The sequence below is a fragment of the Eleginops maclovinus genome, chromosome 4 (genome assembly GCF_036324505.1).
Source record: "Eleginops maclovinus isolate JMC-PN-2008 ecotype Puerto Natales chromosome 4, JC_Emac_rtc_rv5, whole genome shotgun sequence".
NCBI classification, from domain to species: domain Eukaryota; kingdom Metazoa; phylum Chordata; class Actinopteri; order Perciformes; family Eleginopidae; genus Eleginops; species Eleginops maclovinus.
Window position 1 is genome coordinate 35810935 of NC_086352.1, and position 19285 is coordinate 35830219.

The 19285-nt window shown below is 41.2% G+C and overlaps 2 protein-coding genes across 2 annotated transcripts; both read right to left on the reverse strand.

Annotated features, from left to right (window-relative positions):
• Nucleotides 1-2412: 2412 nt before the first annotated feature.
• On the reverse strand, nt 2413-7413 carry selenos (selenoprotein S). The gene is made up of 6 exons (XM_063881250.1): nt 6943-7413; nt 6503-6631; nt 5547-5653; nt 5362-5451; nt 3709-3778; nt 2413-2952 (listed from the first exon to the last, which is right to left on the reverse strand). Exons 1-6 carry the CDS (start codon nt 7043-7045, stop codon nt 2873-2875), a joined length of 579 nt encoding a protein of 192 aa, XP_063737320.1. The 5' UTR covers nt 7046-7413; the 3' UTR covers nt 2413-2872.
• A 1299-nt stretch (nt 7414-8712) lies between these two features.
• snrpa1 (small nuclear ribonucleoprotein polypeptide A') lies at nt 8713-15268 on the reverse strand. Its single transcript, XM_063881249.1, has 9 exons — nt 15028-15268; nt 13381-13528; nt 12213-12291; nt 11804-11850; nt 11602-11704; nt 11115-11194; nt 10631-10706; nt 9463-9556; nt 8713-8982 (listed from the first exon to the last, which is right to left on the reverse strand). Exons 1-9 carry the CDS (start codon nt 15107-15109, stop codon nt 8813-8815), a joined length of 879 nt encoding a protein of 292 aa, XP_063737319.1. The 5' UTR covers nt 15110-15268; the 3' UTR covers nt 8713-8812.
• Nucleotides 15269-19285: the final 4017 nt, after the last annotated feature.

Here is a 19285-nt window from a genome sequence, read left to right on the forward strand (position 1 = left end):
CCGTAACAGCGCTGTGACTGGCTGGACCTTTCCACGTGGGAGGGGCCGGAAGTAGGCCTACTTATACCATGATTTATACCTTCTTATCCCTATGTATTCTGTTCAATGTTGCTCATATATACAAATAATGTTCTACAATGAGCCCCTTTTTCATTCATCGTAGCCTTCTAAATAGTATAATGTTGTATGTCATTTTGAGTTGGCAAACTACTCCTAAAATCATACATCCACGAACCTCCGCCGCAGTTGCCATGGGATATATATAATCTTGTTGCGAATCAATTACAGCAGTAGAAAACACATCACTGAATGCAACTAAAATAATTAAACTAACCCAAAATGTAAAGTAAATTGATTTCAATCAACACGTCATTTGCGCCCCACGTGACATAACTGTAGGCTCGGTGACGAAATACAGCCAGTTTATATTTCACTTATCCCTCATTCCTGAAATGTGATTGAAGGATGCTATATTTTTAATGGGAAAAGACAGGATAAGTGAACCAATCTGCAGTTGTTGCAGTGTGAGCCTTTTGCTTTAAATAATAACAACAGTCCTAATTGTTAAAATGGTCATTTTTGTATATTGCTACGATAGTTGGATCGTCAATGACACCAGCATTGAGCATTGCTTAGCGACATGAAAGCTGAACTGGACAGAATAAAGATTCTATTTTTTCAGTTAATGTGTTTTGCTCTATGACATGTATTAACAGACGCAGCTTGTCTCTCAATCGCTTCTGGTCTGCAGCTCCGTCTTGTGGCCCTCTGCAGTACACACACACACACACACACACACACACACACACACACACACACACACACACACACACACACACACACACACACACACACACACACACACACACACACACACACACACACACACACACACACACACACACACACCCCTTTTATTTCGTTGACTGTATTATTTGTTAATGTAATACAATGACAACATTGTGAATGTTTCTTAAGCTATTCTTATTAGTCATATATTTGGTTTCTATGGGCAACATCAATATAATTGTAATTATTTAGTTTTATGTTTCTTGTAGATATTGTGATGAATCAAACCTTCGAGGCAGGATACTCACCATGCAGTCCATCTTAGCTCCTTAATAGCACAATCCACTATAGGTACTCAGGATTATGGACATGCTACCAATGCTCTTAAACTGGATATTGTTTTACTATATTTTGGGGACAACAGTTAGTCAGTCTGTAGGGACTTGGCTGACTAACTGGGGGGGTTAACGTTCTTTTTTACACTGTCATTTCACCTGTTTAAGGCAGCTAAGACACTCAGCATAGTGAGTCACTGAAGATCAGATGTTGTATTCCTGAAATAATAAACCTCCTCAGTCGAGTTCAGAGAAAACAACCATGAGCAGCTGACAGGATGCTTCAATTGTATGTCACCTCTGAACTAGGACAGCCTGCTTGATAAACCTTGATATCAGCTCCATTTCTGGATTTATAGTACCTGTAATGGTTTTAATATGTGCCTCTTTCATATTATGTATCCTTCATCTCTGTGTGTTAAAGGTCCACTATGAAGCAACATGCATATCCACAAGTGTCAGAAAATACAGCCCTCTCTTCTCCTCCTTACCCACATCTCTAAAAACGGGGGTACAAACGAGCTGATCCAGATTTGCTGCCGATATGACGTCATAACCGAAATGTGGGCTGGCTTTACGTTGAACTCCAGGCAACGTCCCACCCACGTGACATGTCCCAACCTATCGTCTGCAATATACAGTCGCGAGCTGAATCCCCTCCCGGCACCTCTGTGTGTGTGTGTGTGTGTGTGTGTGTGTTCAGCAGGATGTCTGCAGGAGGGACTTAAGAGTTGTTGTATATTTATATATACATATAATGTCTCTGTTCTAGTGGTAAACACTGAGAAGTGTTTCAGAAATAATGCTGGATGTGGTTTGGAACATAATATGGGGTTTAATCACAGCAGCGTTTAGCTGAGTTTCTCCCGGTAGAAAACTCTCTTCAGAGGAGAGATCATGACGCTCCAAAGGGGCGTGGCCAGCAGCAGCTAGTTCATTTACAGCTACAGTCACAGAATCAGCACTTCAGGAACAGGACTGAAATAGAGGGGGATGAGGCATGCTAAAATGGGGGATCTGTTTGGTATTTGGAGCAAAACACTTCACAGGCAAGTTTTGTATAGATATGGCCCTACAATATATTGTTCAATCATAGGAGACATTTAAGAGTGAGAAGTACCTGCTGTGCTCACACATCGTGCATTAGTTCTGCAGATTCAGAAACAAGCTGGGCATTTTGAGTTCACACACTAGACACGGTTGTACCATCAGTGTTTTGTATTCACCTCATCTTCTTCTTCTGCATGTTAAATATGTTGTTTGTTTACAGGGATTGAGATAAACGATATGGTGATCACATTTTTATTTTACATAACAAATGTGCAGGACAGTGTAGAAATACCCTCGCATTTGGACAGATGAAAACATTAACTGGATGTAATATTTTTAATAATCGACCACATGTCCACCAGCGACAACTGCTTTCGTTACATACATCTGAAAAGCTTAGCTGGAACACATTAAGGAAAACATATTCAAACATATGAGAAAAAACACACTGACTGAAGTTCGTCAGCCAAACCTGTTGGTGACACACCGCTGACAGGAGTGGCTTCATTACAGGCTTTCAACTTCAAGATGCACAATTATCACGTCATCTTTGAGAGAGGACAGAGTAAACACGGAATCAAACAGGAGTAAAAAAACAACAACATCTCAATGAAGTGTGAGCCCCTCCAGTCAGTTTGCACATGAAGGTGTCAGAGGTCAAGGGTCATACAGACCAACGTCTCTGACCTTCTTTAACCTCACCCACCAGATGACGGACCCCTCCTGCCAGGCCTAAAGGTGCAGGAGCCCCCCCCCTGTCCACTCAGGGGACTGTAGTCTGAAACACACAGAGAAGAAGGTAAGAAAGGCAGCCACACACACACACACACACACACACACACACACACACACACACACACACACACACACACACACACACACACACACACACACACACACACACACACACACACACACACACACACACACACACACACACACACACACACACACACACACACACACACACACACACACACACACACACTTTGGCTCTACCGCCACATACGTGTGTTGAAATGCAGAGAAAAACCAAAGAATGACTGCTAGAATAGGATTCAGTATTCTAAAACTTGCAACATTCTGGTTTAAACTGTAGAACTGAAGAGCAGAAAACAAATGAGGCCACAAACGTTGTAGTTTTTAACTCAACATGATAATAGTGTTGCTCAATGTTTGGTCTCTGACTGACTCAGCATGTCTTAATCCATGTGTGTTTATCCATATTTCCTGCCGCCGTGCAGCCAGCCGGCTGTCAGGTAGTATGGGAGTGGTATGCAAACGTTAACAATGAGTGTCTGTCGGAGTACATGGCATCTACGGTTTGATTTGAGTGTTTCACTTTGGTGTTGAATTGGTATTGAGAACCATGGAATAAACATAAACATGTATACATCATTCAACCATTGGTACATGTATCTTGTCCTCTGTGACACATGTGTTCGTGTGGGTTAGGCATATCAAAGTGAGGAAAGCCTCCTTTGCTCCATGCGGGGGGTGTGTGTGTGTGTGTGTGTGTGTGTGTGTTACACACCTGCACTGCGGAGGGGCTTCCTGTCGGGCTTTGGTCCGGCTGCAGCGGAGGAGCTGGCCTCTGCCGGGGGCTGCAGGGACAAACATTCAGAGTCAGGGCACAGCGAATTGATTCTAAAGCTGCTGACACTAAACAGAGTGATGTCATCCCACTTATTAGCTTTGTTGAAAACTCAATTCTGATTGGTCGAGGACGCTCTAATCCAAGGGACTATGCGCAGTCATAACAATTTCCTTCATCAGACAACACGTGGAACAGTTAGTAAATATTCATTTTAACATTGTGGAGAGCAGCAAACTTTAATTTATGATGGCAGAACTCCCCTAGTGAAGACACAGAGAGCTTGATGACAGAAACCCTTTCTCATTCCTCAAATTTTTCGCCTCCTTGACTCCGTGGTAGTGAACCGGACATCTCATTTCTCTACATGCACATCGAGCATCTAGGAGGCTCTCTGGATGAGCTATAACCAAGGACACACTGATGTATCCTCCTGGGATTGTATTTCCGGCAACAGTGATGTTTAACAGAGGCGTGACACGGCTGGGCTTATCTGAACCAATGACAGCTCTGCAAACTGTTTGTAAAGTTATTTAAGAGGCTCAAATGCGCATCAAACTTTTTGCCCTTCACCGTTTGTTACTCACTGATCACACGCCCCCTGGATATTAGGCTACTTATGTTTTTAATAAAACTGCTTTAATCGTGAGGCGATGTTTACAGTGAGAACAGCTGTGAGGTCCGTGCAGAAAGCAGAGCAGTGTGTATACTATATATCACTCAGTAATATATACAGCTCCAGAAAAAATTAAGAGACCACTCCACATGTTTCTTAAATCTTTATCTCTTCATGTATGGCAGCCATTCCAGTGTCTTTTGAATTCAACACAGAGAAATGTTGTCAGTAGTTTATAGAATACAATAAAATAAAACGTTTTTAACTCAAAGACATACCCATAAATAATAAAACCGGAGAAACTGATAATGCTGAAGTGGTCTCTTCATTTTTTACAGAGCTGTAACAGACCTTAATGAAACTCTTTATTTTAAGGTTTTAGTAGATATCTCCAACTTGTTGCTACAGTTTCAACTTTTTAAATAGACATTTTTTTCTTTTGGGAGGTAAATCACTTTTTAATCAATATTGTGCATCAAATCATCAACTTTTTGGTAAGTAGCTGTGTAATAAGCAGCATTGTGGGGGTCTTTTCTTATTAATGACTAGCTCGCTGCACATTTTCGCTTACATATCAGTGTAGTTCACATTAAAAAGTGTTGCTGTTGCAGCAGATCACTTTAAAAAGACCCAGGAGCCATGCAAGAAGACCGCCCAGAATATTTATTATTAGAACAATGTACACTGTTCTCTTTTTCTGCTGTATTCCTGGCTGCTCCATGAGGTAAGTACTGAACACACTTCTGCCAGAGGAATTTTCACTGACATAAACTGAGTAGAATCACCTTATCATTACTTCCCTGGCAGTGGAGAATAGTAAAAGCATGTTGTGATAACCATCATTTTTGGACTTTTGTGTGGATGAATAAATATAATACAATTATTTGTAAAATGTAGTGCATATCAAACTGTTAAAACATTTAAATCCATTTCCAGATGTGTCCACTACAGAGAGGAGTCAGACGAAGATGTCTCACCTGAGAAGCTTTGGCAGTTCCTCTGAAACTCTTCCCCTGCTGCATACTGTCCCATATCTCAATTTTCTGCCTCCGCTTTTCTTCTTCTTGCTGTTCACAAAAACACATCACACATTGAGTTAAAGAGTTACATCATGGACACTCTTTCTTTCAAACATACTTTGTATTTTAATTCACTACTACACCTGTTTCTGTTTCTCTCTGAAGATGGAAGCTTTGGCATCGAGTTCCTCTTGCATCTTCATCCTAGCTGCTTCCATGGCTTCCTGTCTCCTGGCCACTAGGGCAGCGTCTTTATGAAAGAAACATCAGCACATTTATTCCTCACTTGCACTCAGCATTTGCAACTATTGTTGAAAAATGATTAGTTCAGAATAGCAACTGCTCCTCAGGGACCACGGAAACACATTTTTCTGTTTAGCTCAAATAAATGGCTGGATGACAAGTAAACAACAGGTTAAGATGAACTTTGTGAACATGGATTTTAAAGAGGAACTCACACTGGGAAGAAATGTAAGAAAAAAAAAAGTGAGTGCATAAACAAGAGTGTTGAGGTGTTCATTAACAGAGGAAAGAATGGCGGGGTGTATGGCACAGTGAGTCATCTCCCGGGTGTGTGCAGGGCCACGTGATAAGTGTAGGAGCAGTATATATTCTTACAGGATATGTGGATAACACAGTTTACTTACGTTTGTTTATGATTGGCCCACGTGATGTGACATAGTAACAGTATGCGTGCGCAGCCAGACACTTTGAGTTAAGTTCACCTTCCTTCCCGATATGAATATGTATGTCTCCGGTGTATCAATAAACACTGAACAGAGCATGTCGTAGTCTGGAGTATTATTGTACATACAGTACAACAACAAGACACAGTGACTCAGACATTGGACAGTCCGAAACTAGGCTATGACGTTTCAATTTAGTTGGTATCTTAACCTAACTTTATGCAAATAATATTCACATGTCTGGTTCCAGATTCTCTCCACCGTTACTTCTGATATCAAATAGGTGTTTTAGGGTGCACACTGCAGAGGACAGGATGGAGCTGGCTAAAAGTGGATGTGATGTGATTGATTATGGGATGAACCAGGTTTGTCTGTTGTAGCTGGTTTTAGAATGCAGGTGAACTGGTGCTGACCTTGCGGTGTTGGTGGGGGGCTGCGCGGGCCCTGGCTGGATCTCCTCTTGCTCAGGTACTGGATTAGCAGGTAGACCAGCACAGTTCCGATGAGCAGGTACCATCCATACAGGGACAGCAGCTCTCCCACTGTGGGGAGAGGGGAACTTTAGTATAGGCCAGATAACGTGAACAATGAGACAGTGGGACAATAAGAACTTTAACAGCAGGGATCATGACGGTTATTACACTGTGAGATACACTGCCATTATAAGAGGGTAGTCACCAGGAAGAACAGTGGATGTATTTAGACTGGAAGCAGCTATAAAGATAAAATGTTTCTCACAGCAACGTTATGACGTATACATCCCAACTAACATAAGCAGCTCAAAAGCAGCGCCATGCTAACGTTTAGCCTTAAGACAGCTCCTTTAGTGAGGGAGATAAAGTTTTCACGGTACCGTTCAGGCTCAGGAGGGTCAGATCCGGGTTTTTGAGAGGCGCCTTCTCCACCTGGTGGGGCGAGTCTCCATCATTAACATCTGAGATCTCCACATCCTCCATCTCACACACGGTTAGGAAGCTGTCGCGGTGTTTGGGGCACCGTACTGCAGAGCGAGCGTCAGGCGGCTGTGAAGTCACTGACAGTGCCGTCCTATGTCCGCCATGTTTGCTGACTGGCTGGCAGGATCTATGCTGACGTGTTTGACTAGTGGTGCGTTCCCACCCGTGGGGAAACCCAACACTGCCCTCAAACGCTCAGATTGTGTTTGAGGTATAACGTTTTCGGTTAGAATAAACGAAACATTGTTAAAAAGGCATAGTGTTTAATAACCTTAACGGAGACGTTTGAAAACACTGCTCACCTGGCTAACCCCGTTTTACGCCTAGTTTCTGCGTCATGTTCAGTGAAGTCAGGGCGGAAGTGCCTCAACCCTGCATTCTTTCCCATAGCCATGAGAGGGCGACTCCTTGGTTACAAAATAAAGTGTGATTGTATTGATGTCTGGAAACAGGACCCTGCTCCTCACACCATACAGCAGGATTTTCATGTTAATTTTACTCGTTTTAGTCTTTTAACAAAAATAAATAGGAATATAATAGACCATTGTTTCCAATTTGCTGTGAACAGTGGGCTAATTCTATCCTTGTTGGCTTTGGGTTTTTTTTTCTTTCATGGGTTTCATACCTCCTGCTTTAATGTAGCAGCAAGCTTTTGGATAGATAACAATACATACCTATCAAAGCCTGAGGGAGCATGACCCTCTGATTGGTACAATGAGCCACAGCTGCCCTGTCACACTCAATGGGAATATATTTCCTATTTAAGAAAAACCTCTAAAACAAACCAATCATTTGGCTTGTATTCAAAGTATTGACATGCCATAACAAAGGTTTGACATGTGTGGCTTGATTTTTAAAAAATAACTTGAGATACTTGAGACTTGAACCAAGTGACATGTCATATTACAAGTATGATGTTTGCACATTATACATTTAGTTGCATTAGTTGAATGCATGTATATTTTGGGGGTAAAAATTGACAAGTTAGAGACAGGAAATGCAGGAGGGGATAATCCGATGACTAATGACTCCGCCTTAGATACATAAGAGCAGCCAGGGCGCAACATTAGCATGATAGATTAAAAAGTGTGTGGCTGTGTGGCCCTAAACGGTTCCTTACATTTTGGTTTTAGCTGCATGCATTAGATCTTGTTTATTTATATGGTTTTACATGTGTTTATAACTTAGATTAAACATCAACACTATGTTCTGTCTATTGTGTTTAACATCAGAACATGTCCCAGTACAGGCAAAATACAGTCATGAAACCTGAACAGGATCACAATGTCCTCTTTAAAGAGGGCTGAAGATGCAATCAGTCTGTTTTTCTCCAAATCTAGAAAAGGGTTGAACACTTACATTTATTCAAAACGTATTGATAAAATGCTAAAAAAATAATCTAATCAGACCTAAAGACCGAACACTTCCTAAGGGATGAATACATGTCATAGGTTGAGTGGGAAATGTGCCTCCCGCTCATTGGTTAAAATTGTATGAGCTGTAAAATTCAGTGTTCAATAAAGCCTGACCCACAGTTAAAGTCTGGATAGCCAATCTTTTAAATCTCCTGGGGAGTACTCCAACTACGGGGGCAGCACACTTTGAAACACAGGAGCCATGCAGGCAGACTGCATTCAGACTGCTCAAAGAAAATGGTTCCACCCACATATATGCAATCAGTTTAATAGGTCTGTTTACAAAATAAAACTGCAGTGGTGCATGTCGACACACGGAAATCTACAAAAAAAACAAAAAAACAACAGGTGCTCAGGAGCCATTAACAGGAGGCTCTTCCTCCATGTCCTCCTCATCCTCCACTCGCTCCACTTCATCATTCATCTCTTCTCCAGAACCTCCATCCGTGTGTGACTCCATCTGCGCGGTTTCACCCTCACCCTCTTCCTCCTCTTCTTCCTCCACCTCCTCCACCGTCCCAGCTGGACATGATTTTACAAGTGCACATATTAATAATCCATCAGTCTTTCAAAATGTATATAAAAACACTCCATAACAACTGTTAATAACAGCCTATCAATAGTCGGTGTTAAACTATGGAATAGACTTGAACCAAATCACCTCCGGTGTTAACCGTCATCAACAATTCAGGATTTATAAACATTTTATTATCCGCCTACACAAACTAACCTCAGAGATATTCGCAGAATAATAGGAAATTAAAAGCTATGCTTTCGCTTCTACTAATTTTGTTTCCGATTGTTTATAACATTTATTGTCTGTATTACTATTAGATCTAATTAGTAGAATACTACTACATAACCTCTATTTCTTTGCTCGATGCTTGACAACTCACCTCCTGGTCCTGGATGTGGATCTATTGGTTTACTTTCAAGACTTTAATCTAAAGCAGCTTCAAGAGTGTCAGTGAAATACTGAGGAAGTACTGGGTCAGCACTGACCTTGTCTGGGATCTCGTCCTGGTATCTGACCGGCCTGCAGCATCCCTTTCAGCCTCTCCACCTCTGCCAATGAGGAAGCATTAGCGATGGCATTCTGAAAAGCAAACACACTGGAGTTACACAATGTACATTTTCAGGTATCACTTCACATTCCGCAAGCAAGAAAACAGAATTCATCTCCACAGTGCTTGAATAAGCATAACCTTATTAAATAATCTACAACATTAGACGCTGATTGGGACATGCTTAAAGGTGAATGGCTTCATTGTTTCACAACTTTCATAAAAAGTTAAAAGATAAGCTGAGGCACTCATTCTTTACAGCTGCAGGAAGGATCCCTGGCTTCATCTGGTGCTTTAGGTTAGAACGTTGCGAAATGTAATGAAGCCTCCAGATGAATGCTTTTTAACACACTTAAAGGGTTTTTAATAAACTATTTATCAATCTAAAATCCCATTAAACATTGCTGATAAATGGAATTAAAGGTGCCTTAGAATGCATCTATCTGGTATTTTAAATTGTTCTCTGATATCTACAAAGAAGGTTTATAACTTTGATTGATCCAAAAAATGTCCAGATGCGGTTTTACAGGCCCATTTACAACCCTATGATTTGGTCCTAGAACGAAACAAGCTGAATTGCCTTATTTGGGGGCTCATATAAAAAATGATGAGGAGCTCTGCTCTGAATGGCTGGTTTACAAGAAGCAACCCATGGCTGCCTCAGAGCCCACAGAAGTAAGTGAAGTTCACGAAACTGTGAGAAATGAACCATGGAGGCTATTGGCATCCAACCTTACATGTTTGAGACTTTATTGGAGGAGGAAACCGATGAATTTAAAGAACAGCCAGTTGGTCGGAAATTGGAGAGCAACGTTACGGAGTGGTAAGTGTTAGCGTTAGTGTTTCCAGCAGCTGGTGTATGCAAATGTTGGGCTGGACTACCGTGTGTTACGTCACACACAGGGATTGTTGTAATTCGCCCGTTTTACCGCTGTGATATGCATATTCATGATTCGCACGTGAAGGAGGAAACAATGGTGTTCGAGGTTCACGGTATATCAGCTCAATGTACCAAACTCTCCTTATTCAACTATGCCAAGGTAAATACAGTTTTCCATTCTATGGCACCTTTAAAGACCCTTAACAAAACAGGGAAACAGCAGCACCTTGATGGCTTCCACATCAGCCTGAGACGGCCCGCTCTTCTTCTTCTCCAGCTGTGCGGCCCCTCCAGGAGTGAACCTGAAAGGACACACCTCTTTAGAACACATGGACAGACAGGCTTCTCTGACCTCGCACCCAGTGTAGCCATCTAATGTATAGTATCTTTTCTTGAGTCAAATAAACTGATACAGCGTCCATAGACAGCAGTCCTGAGAAACACTGTGCTCAATATTTCTCACTTGAGATATTCCTAGCTTTCCAAAGGAAAGTGTGTGTGTGTTGAGACACAGAACAAGAGATACGTTATAGGAACAGATTGGAATTATTTTTCTTGCCGTTTGGATTTTTGTCATATACAGCAAACATGTTTTTCCATCCCTGTGTATTCTCATGTACCCAGAGACACTGTACGGGACAGATGTGGATATATGAGCCAGGGTCCAGTGCTTTGGAGGAGCTGCTGTCTAACGTGGACTTTCATCTTACGTTTTGGTTCGCTTGGCAATATCCTTTGCAAGTTGAGCACCTCGTTTGCCCTTGAACATTTTCTCTGCCTCTTGACGTTCCTACAACAATATCAAGAATTAAAAAGCTTCATTAAATACAGACTAAGCCTTCAGCCAAGGGAGGCAAGGCCAGGCAGGACAATCTTCAGACATTCAGCACTTTCACTTTAGGTTAGAAGAGTTTAACAGTTATCACATGGCCCGGTTGAATAGAAAAATCTGATTGGTCAATTTGGAGATTCAGCAGTGTATTCTGTTATTCTGTTGTTTAGCAGGTAGTGTAATGAGTTGGATAATAATCCCTTACTTCATTACCCCAGGAATGTTTAAAAGGGAAAAGTAATTGTACCGTTTTAGCTTCCATCACCAATAGATCCATGACAACGCTCAGGCCCTGACAGACTACACAGGTTGCCTTAAGGATGGATCTCACAATGTGCACAATATACCTGCTCCTCTGCACTTACCTTCAGCTTGACCTTCTGGAAGTCTAGCACACGGATCTGTGGGATTTTGCTGATGACATAGAGCCTGTAATGCTTCTTGTTGGTCACTGGATTCCTTAACAAGCTGTAATTTCAGTCAATCAGTGAGGAAACAAGCAAGATCAGAGTTCAGCGGCATCCCACACTTCATGAAGCAAATAATCTGACAGCAGGTGATCTCTACCTGAGGAGGGTCAGTGTCTTCACTGTGGCCAGGGGGTCCAAGTCACCCTGCATTGGAAACCATATTAATTGACAAGGTCACTCATGCAACACATTCAGAGGGGACCAATGTATAACATGCACCTCAATACACTGAAAGCGCAGAAAAACAGAGCTCTTGCTAAATGTAAGCTAAATCAAAACTCCTCTCATAGTTGGTGCTGCTATGCAGTTTTGCAGCTGTTAAGTCATTTCTAATATTTTTTTCCAAAAGGAGAGATTTTAAAAAAAGAAAAGAAAAGGAAATGCAATAATCTTCAGAGAAAAGAAGTCGTATTGGTATAGAGAACCATCTATTGTTCTGGAATTCCGGGGTGAAAGATCCATTTGATCCTGTCATGGTTTTCGGTGGATGCTGATGAAATACTCACCAGCTCCTGGATGTTGTTGTTTGTAAGAACCAATTCTGTCAGGCTTGGCAGAGATTGCTCCAGGTTCTCACCTATTCGACTGGAAAAACATTCCATACAGTTAGTCATGCTGCCGTGCAGCGGCTAAGCAGGTAAACTGACCAATCCAAACGATCCCTTCTGCAGAGACAGAGCTAGCTACTTTCAGAGACTCCACATTGTGTCTTATACACAAAATATATGATGCCCCACTGGAGCAGCTGGAAAAAAAGGTATACTTCATACAGCCCGACATCCACAGCACTTTGTACCATGCATACAGTACACAGCACTAGTTACTAGTAAGGACTTTGCAATTACTGAAAAATACATAATGATAAAATATTTCAGATGTCACTCGGTAGCAGTATCAGCCATAAATCATTTATAATGACGTATTTTTATTATATTTACTTTTATACAAAATTTACTAGGAGAAAACTGTTGAACATGGGACACTGTTCAAGAGGTGTACTGAAGTTAGCATGCTAACTGAACATCAGCGGCTCACGGTTCTTCCGGAGAAGACCGCTACTGAGGAGGCAGTCTGACCTCAGATCAGAGAGGGAAAAGTACAGCTCCCAGGAATACATCCGGGGTCTGTGGGTGTTTAACGAAAAACTCTAAATTGATGCGGGTTGTGCTCTCATTTCTGCTACTTTGGATTTTAATAAACAAACTATTAAAAAAGGAAGTGAATCGGGGCGACAGTTTCTACTTTTCTACTTTTTTGTTTACTCCATAATTCCATATGTGTTCTTTCATAGTTTTGAAGAGAATACTTTGTTTTTTCCTGTAAATGGGTTTCAAACATGATACATCTTTAGGTTCCAGGGTATTGACAGTTGTGAAGTGTTTGTGTAAATGTTGTGAGATGTAAACTAAGGAAATAGCAGTATTATACAGCTGAAATTATTGAAACAAAGCAGTCCTACATTCATTATTGTTTGTTGCACAGATTATCAATATTCAAAGATACGCTAACTGTTTTAATGAATGTGCTTGGGATGTCTCGCATATGGATTTGACATACAGCCGAACATTTCGCCCACTTCCTATAATGCCAACATGAATATTTTGTGGCAACACTCAGCCCTACATTCATTTGAACATCATATTGCATCATTCAGGGGGCGCAGGAAAAACTTACCAAATCCTATTGTTGTTCACTAGCAATGTCTTCAGTCTTTTGAGCAGAGGAAAGCCATCCAGTTTTCTGACTTCATTATCAGAGAAGTCAACCGTGTCAAACTGGTCCAGAGTAGCTCCAAGATTTTCAAGCACCGGGATTTTATAACCTGTGCAATGAAAGAACATGAAAGTTGAGGAGGAACTTTTTGTCAGCGCGTTTCATCTCCAGCAATCAGAATGATGACTAGGGTACAGCAGTAGCTGTGGGGTAAAAACTTGACTGCCTTACATCAAGTACTATGGTTTTTATGTCATTGGTCTCACATGGGGCTCAGTCTTGATGCCATTATCACAAGTAGCTGAAAGAAACAGGCAGCAACTTGTCCAGCTAAAATGGTAAATGAAAGATGATTTTAACTTGAATATATGGCAAGACTTTTAGGTGAGGAAGCTCGTGGGCGCTCATGGGGAGAAAGAAGTCGAGCAGCAGATGACTGGGATGGTGAAGGACAACATAGTGTTTGTAAAGTTCTAGGTTGCTGAGTGAGTACACAGTGCAGAAACACTATGCAAGCTGAGCACATCACTGTACAGCCAGTTCATTTTGTTTTTGAAGCATGTATGCATATTTCATGATTTATACTTGTTCATCTTTTCTTGGTTAAACCACAAAAGCAAACATCTGTCTCCTTTCCTATTGATACATGCTGCAACTTCAGAAATGATGCAAAGATAAAAAACACATGTGCCAAAACACATCAAGAAACATCTTCACCAACCTGAAAACACATGCAGCATTTAGAAAACATTCAGCAAGTTGATGGAACGAACAACAGAAACCAGAGCACACTAAAAAGTGATGCACACAGCTGGGACCGGAGCGCTTATTTCCGTGTGCAGCGGTTGGTTTGTGCAGCTTTTGGTATACGCTGCTCATGTTCCCTCAAGTTGGTGAATGTTTTGTGAATGCTGCATGTGATTTTGAGTTGCAGACGATGTTTCTTCATATGCATGTGTTTTGTTGGATTTTTGGGGATGATTTATTTGCATCGTTTTTGAAAGTGAAGCGCGTTTTGGAACGGCTTTGCACTTGTCGGCCACCGTAGTACAATGAGAAAATGATGCATCTTGGTGTTCATAGGTTTCTTAAAAATTGAGAGAGTTGCTGCACTTTTGACGAACCAAGTGTTTAACACGGCTTGGATAACACGACCTGACTATAAGTGTGAGAAATCAGTCGGGAGAATCTCAGGGATTCATCCCCACACACTTAACCCCTCAAAATAACGAGCATGACGTTAGATATATTTAGAACCTGAATCAATGAAACCTAGCAGAATTCAGACAAGGGAAATAGCAAGGCAATGCTATAGCCTCTAGGTTACCTAAGGAAATCAGAAAGCATCATGTTATTTGAACAGTAAAGTTATTAGGAACAATTATACTGTTGGGTTTTAGTTTCAGCTGTGCGCGAGGTAAACTGTCGACCTGGCAGAACTCGGCACAACACTGCACGTTATGTTAAAACCTATGTTAGCATGCTAAGTAGGTATCAAATAAGGTACAGGTTCTCATCAGGTTTTGGATGGAGTTCGGCGCGAGACCCGCGTAAAGCACGAGTAGGCTAACAACATGAGCTATGAAGTGGTGATGTAGTTTAGCTTACCTCGTAAATCCAGCTCTCTGTCTCTCACGGGGTTTGTATATTGAGCCGCCTGCTCAATTAACTCTGCTGATAATTTCACCATGTCGACGCGAGGAGCCGACAGTACCGGGTAGAAGTCCTTTCGAAGCTAAACGTCCTTATGGCTGTAACGTTGCAAACACGCTGTGTGTCGGAACAAAGATCCGCTTCGTCTTCTTCTCTGGATATATGGACGGTTTGCAGACAACTTTAAGGTGCATACTGCCATCTACTGTACAAGATGCTGTATCATCATCAATTATTTTTCTTCTATGAGGTTTGTGCAAACAACGAATAAGTGCATTACCGCCATCTATTGGACTGGAGTGTATAGCAGTAGATTGGCAGGGGGAAAAAAAGAAAACCAACAAGTCAAGGGTTGTGTTTGAATTATTTTTGCCCTACACCTTCGGTCCACACATGTTGTTTGAGCAGTGAGCAGGGATAGTTACTGCATCATCGTTCCGTGAGAAGGCCAGGACAGGGAAGTCTTAATCTTTGATCCTCAGTCCTCTCAGTTTTACTGAAGCGACCAGGTATACAGTATACTGTCATAAAATAAGACACAATCATGTATCTTTTCCACTACTTCATCATGGATTATTACAATAATTGAGTAATTAAATATTATGAAAAACAACATTTTAACATTCTAAACAGAGTATTTTAGGGATTTTGTAAAATACTGGGTTCAAAATAACTGTAGCTACACTGGTTCATTAAATAAGGCCACGAACATACTGATGTCTTTTGATGATTTATTTTTTCTCTCTCTCTCTTTCTCGGAAGACACTGTGTAAACTATAAGAAATGAACAATTCTAAGTTTCAGTTTATTAACAAAATCATTAACAAAATCAAATGTGAGTCACAAATAATGTAATTTTACAAAACAATAAAAACAAAAGTATAAAACACATTCTGAAATATTAACACACACATATGAGAAAATTAGAAACATTTACCGTGTGCACCTCTTGAACCCTGCAGATTATTTCAACAGCATAATGTTGCCTCTTAACCACATTGCCATGGCAACGCCCTCTGACCTGACTGGTCCTGTAACTCACCGAACACATCCCAAGTTAAACATTCTACATTTCGCTATCCAAATAATACTCTACATTTTAAAATAGTCTAATTACACTCAAATTTACTAAATCATAAACATTATAAATTGATAAGACAGGCACACAAATGACCATACAAACATAAACGTTTTTCAGACTGTTACAATAACATTTCACTTTTCCTCAGATGGGGTTTACAAAATGAGGACCAAAGAGTCTGACCTGATGGCTATGCAAGATCACCATGCAGACATCAGTGTTGAAGCATCAGGGCTCATCATCAATCCAGACTTGCCATTGGATACTTGCATCCGCAGATGGTGTGTGTTGTGTTCACAATTTCTCTACGAGGCAAGAAGTCCAAACAAACTAATAAAGTTATAATGAAGCTGATTTTTTTTCAGTTGTGATAGGGATACACATTCTCAATATTGAGGTTTTTGGGTTTAGTGACCCACAGACTGTAAGCAGGTACTGTCTTTAATTTCCACCCAGAGCCTCGACATGTGACATCACACAATATTTATACTTTGTGAAAGAGAAAAGGGCCAGTCCCTTATGACATGTTAAATGTATATTTTTGAGTGTGGTGCGTATTGGTTTCTGGTTGGAGGACAGGCAGAGTCTTCACCTCTTGGCTTCACGAGTTCCAGGTGTCCATCCTATCATCTAATCCGTCTCTACTCTTGCCATAACTCTCCTGTCATTTGTGAAGCACCCAGAGGCCTCTCTTCACTATATCCTGCTGGCCTTCTCTCGGGCCTCTCTGCCTTCTCTCACAAAGGAATGTGCAGTTAGTGTTCACTGTGAATAAATTTGCAGAATGCAGTTCCACACGACCGTCATCGGCCTGATCACAGACGGCGACGAGATGGCGTACAGAGAGGAGGTCAGAGCCCTGACATCTTGGTGCCAGGACAACAACCTCCATCTCAACGTCAGCAAAACAAAGGAGCTGATTGTGGACTACAGGAAGAGGCAGAGAGAGGCACACACACCCATCACCATCGACGGGACTCCTGTGGAGAGAGTCAGCAGCTTCAGGTTCCTCGGGGTAAACATCAGTGAGGACCTGACATGGACACATCACACCAGGGTCATATCCAAGACGGCTCGACAGCGGCTCTTCTTCCTCCGCAGGCTGCAGAAGTTCAACATGGACGCCAGGATACTCTGCAACTTCTACAGGTGCACCATCGAGAGTATCCTGACTGGCTGCATCACCGCCTGGTATGGCAGTTGCACCGCCCTCAACCGTAAGACTCTACAGAGGGTGGTGAAAACTGCTCAGCACATCACCAGGACGAAGCTGCCATCCATGGAGGACCTCTACACCCAGCGGTGTAGGAAGAAGGCCGGTAGGATAATAAAGGACCCTGACACAGAGTGCAATCGGAACGGGTGTATGCATCCATGCATCGTGTGGACAGCGTTGGTGTTGGATGACCCAGATGGAATGTGTGGTGAGGAGAACAAACACAGTTCCTTACCCTAAGTACATGGTGCACATTGACACCAACCACAAGCTCATCAGGTTTGTCTGCATGCTGTCTGTATGTAAACTGTTCATTTTATTATTTTTAATGTGTAGTTGTATATATCTTGTCTATGTAATCATATCATTGTCTATCATTGACTTCACAAAGCATCAACAGATTTTGTTATGCTGCCACAGTTGCTATGAATTGTGTTTAGGGGTTAAGTCTTATCTTGTCCTTTTTTTAAAAACAGGTACAACTTTGTTATCTTTGGGGAAATAGATGGCTATTCAAGGAAGGTAAGACTTCATATTGTCAAGAACCAACAACTGCAAAATGTTGCTGAACATCATGTGATGGTTTATTTTCTGTACCAACAGGTGGTGATCTTTAGGTACACAATCTAATCTATAGTTAATTACATATCACCTCTTACCAAACAGTCATTCAGATCAGACAGTATGCATTTACGTGTTTACTTAATTTGAAAATAAATTCTTTGAAGAACTCATGAAACAAGTAAAACACCTAAACTAGTAACTGCATAATATATGTCAAGAAGCTTGCCTGAGCTCTCATGATATTCTGTTATACATTGAATAAATCTGTTGTGCGTTGTTCTCTTAATGTTGTCTTTTGAGAGATGCTGCAAGATAAACTGATTCATCAAGGTACTAATATGTTGTGTTATGTGTAGATTATGTACTTGAAGATAGCAGACAACCAGGCTGACACCCACTTGTGTTCTTCAATGAAGCTGTGGACGAGCACAGGTTTCCTCTGAGGTATTCACATTATTTCATATGTAATCAATAATGTCATTGTGGACCTTCGATCAAATTTAGATGCTCCCCTCCAATGGCTGCATCAGTGACGACCACTTTTACTTATTATTGATGGGACTCATTCGTTGCAAATATTGTTACCTAGCAAATACATAATTTCAACTATGCATAATTATTTGATTTATTTTCCAGAGTGAAAGGAGATCATGGTCGAGAAAATGTGGGAGAGGCACAACTAATGTTCTCCGTTCTTAGAACTGAAAGTAACAGCTTCATTGCAGGGAAAAGCGTACACAATCAACGGTGAGTTAAACGTAATTTTGGAAGCTTATCAGCATATTCTTCTTCTTAATATTCCCTTTAACAAACCTTCACAAGCACATGTTTAGACCATTCCCTAACAAAGAAGAAAAAGACACTTTTCACAGAAATGTAAAACTCTCTTAATGTTATGTTTTTACTCTCTTGTCAAGTCAGTTAATTCTTTTAAAATTAATACAATCTTCAGTTACAGACATTGCCATTGAATCAATGACTAGGACTAGGAAACTTTAAAATGTTCATAGGGAAAAGTTTGGATTTACTTTTAAGTTTAAACTTTTTTCATTTTTTTTCATCTCACACAGAATTGAACGCCTCTGGCGGGATGTGTTCATGAGTGTTATGGGTGTCTTTTACCAAACCCTGCACTCTCTTGAGGAACAAAATCTGCTCAAAATCAGTAACGTCCTGCACCTCTTCTGCTGCCACTACGTTTTCTTGCCACGCATCGAAGCCAACCTGAATGTGTTCAGTGAGGCCTGGGCCAACCATCCCATCAGGACAGAGCAAAATCTGACACCCAATCAGTTGTGGCAGGTGGGCCAGGGCCTGAATCCTGATGCAGATCCTGAGCCTGAGGTCAATTA

Coding starts and splice junctions, on each gene's coding strand:
- selenos (XM_063881250.1), bottom strand. CDS start 7,045: ATGGAGGATGTGGAGATCTCAGATGTTAATGATGGAGACTCGCCCCAC. Junction 6,632..6,942: donor GACCCTCCTGAGCCTGAACG/GTACCGTGAAAA, acceptor CTCTCCCCACAG/TGGGAGAGCTGCTGTCCCTG. Junction 2,953..3,708: donor GAAGCCCCTCCGCAGTGCAG/GTGTGTAACACA, acceptor TGTGTGTTTCAG/ACTACAGTCCCCTGAGTGGA.
- snrpa1 (XM_063881249.1), bottom strand. CDS start 15,109: ATGGTGAAATTATCAGCAGAGTTAATTGAGCAGGCGGCTCAATATACA. Junction 13,529..15,027: donor CAGAGAGCTGGATTTACGAG/GTAAGCTAAACT, acceptor TTCATTGCACAG/GTTATAAAATCCCGGTGCTT. Junction 12,292..13,380: donor GTGAACAACAATAGGATTTG/GTAAGTTTTTCC, acceptor ATGTTTTTCCAG/TCGAATAGGTGAGAACCTGG.